This window comes from Arachis duranensis, chromosome 3 (assembly GCF_000817695.3).
Source record: "Arachis duranensis cultivar V14167 chromosome 3, aradu.V14167.gnm2.J7QH, whole genome shotgun sequence".
Taxonomy (NCBI): domain Eukaryota; kingdom Viridiplantae; phylum Streptophyta; class Magnoliopsida; order Fabales; family Fabaceae; genus Arachis; species Arachis duranensis.
This window is the reverse complement of record NC_029774.3, coordinates 73815441-73819316: the sequence shown is the minus strand read 5'-3', so window position 1 is coordinate 73819316 and position 3876 is coordinate 73815441. Positions and strand designations below refer to the sequence as shown.

The 3876-nt window shown below is 40.7% G+C and overlaps 1 protein-coding gene and 1 non-coding gene across 2 annotated transcripts; one reads left to right on the top strand and one right to left on the bottom strand.

The window, feature by feature from the left end:
• Positions 1-1203: 1203 nt before the first annotated feature.
• Positions 1204-2034, bottom strand: LOC107479518 (uncharacterized). Its single transcript, XM_016099646.1, has one exon. It carries the CDS (start codon positions 2032-2034, stop codon positions 1204-1206), a length of 831 nt encoding a protein of 276 aa, XP_015955132.1.
• Positions 2035-2689: 655 nt separating this feature from the next.
• Positions 2690-2793, top strand: LOC127746314 (small nucleolar RNA R71). The gene has a single exon (XR_008007934.1). It is a non-coding gene; the product is annotated as a small nucleolar RNA R71 (small nucleolar RNA).
• Positions 2794-3876: the final 1083 nt, after the last annotated feature.

Genomic DNA, 3876 nt, shown 5'->3' with positions numbered 1-3876 from the left:
TCCTTCTTCTCCTAGTTGTTGCTTCATGTTCTTTCTAAGATCCTTGTTTCCTTTCCTGCAAAGAGTGATGAAGTTGCTTGCTTCTCAAGCACTTGAGTGGTTAGCTCAACTATGTATAGGCAAGTGTCTGAGTCTTAAGTTGGTGTGTGAACACCAAACTTAGTCTCCTACTTACTCCTCTGCTCTTTGAATCCTTGAATTCTCCTTGGAATGAAGTTGCTGCTAAGGATTTTAAGCATTTCTGTGATTGCTTAGAATGGTTGTTCCTTTCATATAATTCAAAGGTTGTTGTGTTCAGTTGATCTGTATGGTGGAACACCAAACTTAGAGTCACACATTCCCCTTTGAATTATTGATCCACGAATTCATTGTTTGGTGTGAAACACCAAACTTAATTCTTTGCAATGCACAGAACTACTTCACCTTTTTATTGAAACAAATAAAAGAAACAGCAAAGGAGTATTACCTCAGGTTGGGTTGCCTCCCAACAAGTGCTTCTTTAACGTCACTAGCTTGACGGTTGTCCCTTGTTAGGGTGGATTGTAGTGCTTGATGTCTTCTCCTCTCACTATGAAAACGTCCCCATTTGATTCCTTCATGATTTCCAAATGTTCCATAGAAAGAACTTTCCTAATTGTGAACACTTGAGGGAGCTGGGAAGGAATGGTCTTGAGGCCAGATGGGATTGGCAGATAATGACTTGATATCACTTTATCTCCCGGAGAGAAACCTTCAGTGGGAACTTTCTTTTTTCTCCACCCTCTTGGCAATTTCTTTACAATTCTTCCCTCTCTCTTGCGGATTTCTTCATTGACCCTTATGCCAGGAGGATCCTTCTGATCTGTTTCAATTGATTCTTGTGGCTTTAACTCTTGCAATTCTTGTTTGCCTTCCAAGGACTGTTTTAGAGTTTTAGTTGCTGGATTGCTTTCCTCCGAACAGAGATGGCTACTATCATCCTTAGGCTTTTCAAGTTCTGGTTCAGGCTCAGATGCAGGTTTGCAAACATGGAAAATGAGCTGTTCATCATGTATTCTTAAAATTAGCTCTCCTTGTTCTACATCTATAAGCGCTCTGGCAGTGGCTAGAAATGGCCTTCCCAGAATGATAGGGTGTAAGTAGCTTTCCTCCATGTCCAAAATGACAAAGTCTGTGGGAAAGAAATAATTTCCCACTTTCACCAGTACGTTCTCAACTACCCCTTCAGCTTGCTTTCACCAGCACATTCTCAACTACCCCTACAGCTTGCTTTTGAGTTTTGTCGGCCAGTTGTATGATTACATCAGTGGATCTCACCTCATTTAGTTGTAGTCTCTTCATAAGAGTCAGAGGCATCACATTTATGCTAGCTCCTAGATCACAGAGTCCTCTGTCAATTTTTGTTTCCCCTATGATGCAAGGGATATGGAAACTTCCTGGGTCTGTTTTCTTAGAGACTATGTCCTTCTTGATGAGGGCACTGCATTCTTTGTTCATTATTACAGTTTGTCCTCCCTTCAAAACTCTTTTCTTGCTCAGCAATTCCTTCAAATACTTGATATGTGTAGGCATCTGCTGGAGAATCTCAAGAAAGGGAATATTGATATCGAGAGACTTAAATGTCTCTAAAAACCTTGAATATGTTTTCCCTTTTTCACCTCCTCCTAACCTCTGAGGAAATGGTGCTTTTGGTTGGTATGTTTCCAGCATGCCTTTATTTTGCAGTTCCTTGACTTGCTCAGTTTCACTTTCCTGCTTAGCTTCTTCCACACCTTCCTTCAAGATTTCTGGCTCCTGTTCTGAGGGTCTGATTCCTTCTTCTTCTGAGACTTCCTTCAATATGGTGATGGACTTGCATTCCTCCCATCTCACTCCCTTTTGTTCCCCTTTAGGATTCTTTTCTGTGTCACTAGGGAACACTGCAGTTGACTTGGGGGCCTGTTGAGATAGCTCTCCTACTCGAGACTCTATCCTCTTGAGTTTTTCACCATGGTTCCTTAAGGTAGATCTCACATCATCCCTAAAGCTTTTCAACTCACTTATGTCCTGACCCATGTTTGCTAGCATTCCTTCTATCTTGTTTAATTGATCTTGAAATTGTTGGTTCGGATTAGGTTGGGCAGGTTGATTATTTTGGCCATGATATGGTGGTTGGGAGTAAGTGTTTTGTGTGGTTTGGTATGATCTTTGGTTGGAGTTTTGGTATGTGGAATTGTTATGTTGGTTGGGGTTGTAAGGTTTGTGGTTTTGTGGTTGGGTTTGCTAGTTTCCCCACCCAAAGTTTGGGTGGTTTTTCCAGCCTGGGTTGTAAGTGTTGGAATGTGGATCATATGGTTGCCTTTGTTGATTTCCCACATAGTTGGCCTCTTCCCAATCACCTCCTTCAGTGCTTACTTCCTCTTGATCTTGTGTGTGTATTGCCACCACTTGATTTGTTTTTAAATTCCTGGTGAGCTCTGCTAGTTGCTTGGCAAACACCTTGTTTTGGGCTAGAATTGTATCAACATGGTTCAGCTCCATGACTCCCTTAGTGTTGTGTCTTTCTGAAGCATAGTAGTACTCATTCTCAGCCATTGTCTCAATCACTTCAATGGCTTCTTCCACAGTCTTTTTCCTGTTCATTGAACCTCCTGATGAATGGTCTACAGCCTTCCTTGATTCATAAGAAAGTCCATCATAGAAAATATGCAATTGCACCCAGTCAAGGAACATGTCTGGTGGGCATTTCCTTGTCAAATCCTTGAACCTCTCCCATGCCTCGTAGAGAGTTTCACCATCTTGTTGTCTAAAAGTCTGAACCTCAGATCGAAGCCTATTGACCTTTTGTGGGGGGTAGAAACGTGCCAGAAACTTGCTTTCCACCTCATCCCAGGTTGTTAGGCTCTCCCTTGGGAATGATTCCAGCCACTTAGCTGCCTTGTCCCTAAGTAAAAATGGGAACAAGAGCAGTTTATAGGCATCTTCCTGGACTCCATTGGACTTCACAGTGTCGCAAATTCTGATGTGTGGAAAACGATCCAACACAAAACTCACCGGCAAGTGTATCGGGTCGCATCAAGTAATAATAACTCACATGAGTGAGGTCGATCCCACAGGGATTGAAGGATTGAGCAATTTTAGTTTAGTGGTTGATTTAGTCAAGCGAATCAAGTTTTGGTTGAGTGGGTTGTATTTGACAGAAGATAAATTGCTTGAAATGTAAAGGGAGAGGGGAAATTGCAGTAAATTCAAGAACAGGAAAGTAAAATAGACTGAATCTTAAAGAACAAGAAATTAAATGACTGAAACTTAAAGTGCAAGAAATGTAAATTGCAGAAACTTAAAGTGCAAGAAATGTAAATTGCTTGAATGTAAAAGGGATTTGAGGACTGGGATTGCAGAATATAAACAAAGAAGAATTAAATTGCCACAATTAATAGAGCTGGAATTGAATTGGAAGCAATGCAAGCTTAAACAGAAAATTAAAGTAAAATGCAGCAAGGTTCACAAATTCAACAGAAAATGAAATTAAAGTGCAGCAGGGTTCACAGAAGAACCAAAAGTAAATTGGGGTCTCAGGTCTCAAGAGACTAGGTAGCAGAGCCTAGATCTCTATTTGCCTTCCTAGATCCAAGTTCACAAAGCAATTGACAGAAAATTAAAGAAGAAGCAGTAGAAGAACAGAAATCAAATTCAATTATGCAGAAAAGGATCTAAAGAGATTTTAGATGGGAATTGAGACAGAGTTTCCTCAATTTCACACACCCAAAACTCAGAAACAGAAGAGTAGAATTGCCCGAGTAAGAATGAGGAAGGAGATCAGTCAATTCTCCCTTAATCCTCTGAGCTCTCGGTCAAGTCTCTCAAGAACAATTGCAAGAAATTCAAAGCTCAAAGAAAGTGCAAAATTTAAAAGCA

Coding starts and splice junctions, on each gene's coding strand:
- LOC107479518 (XM_016099646.1), bottom strand. CDS start 2,034: ATGGGTCAGGACATAAGTGAGTTGAAAAGCTTTAGGGATGATGTGAGA.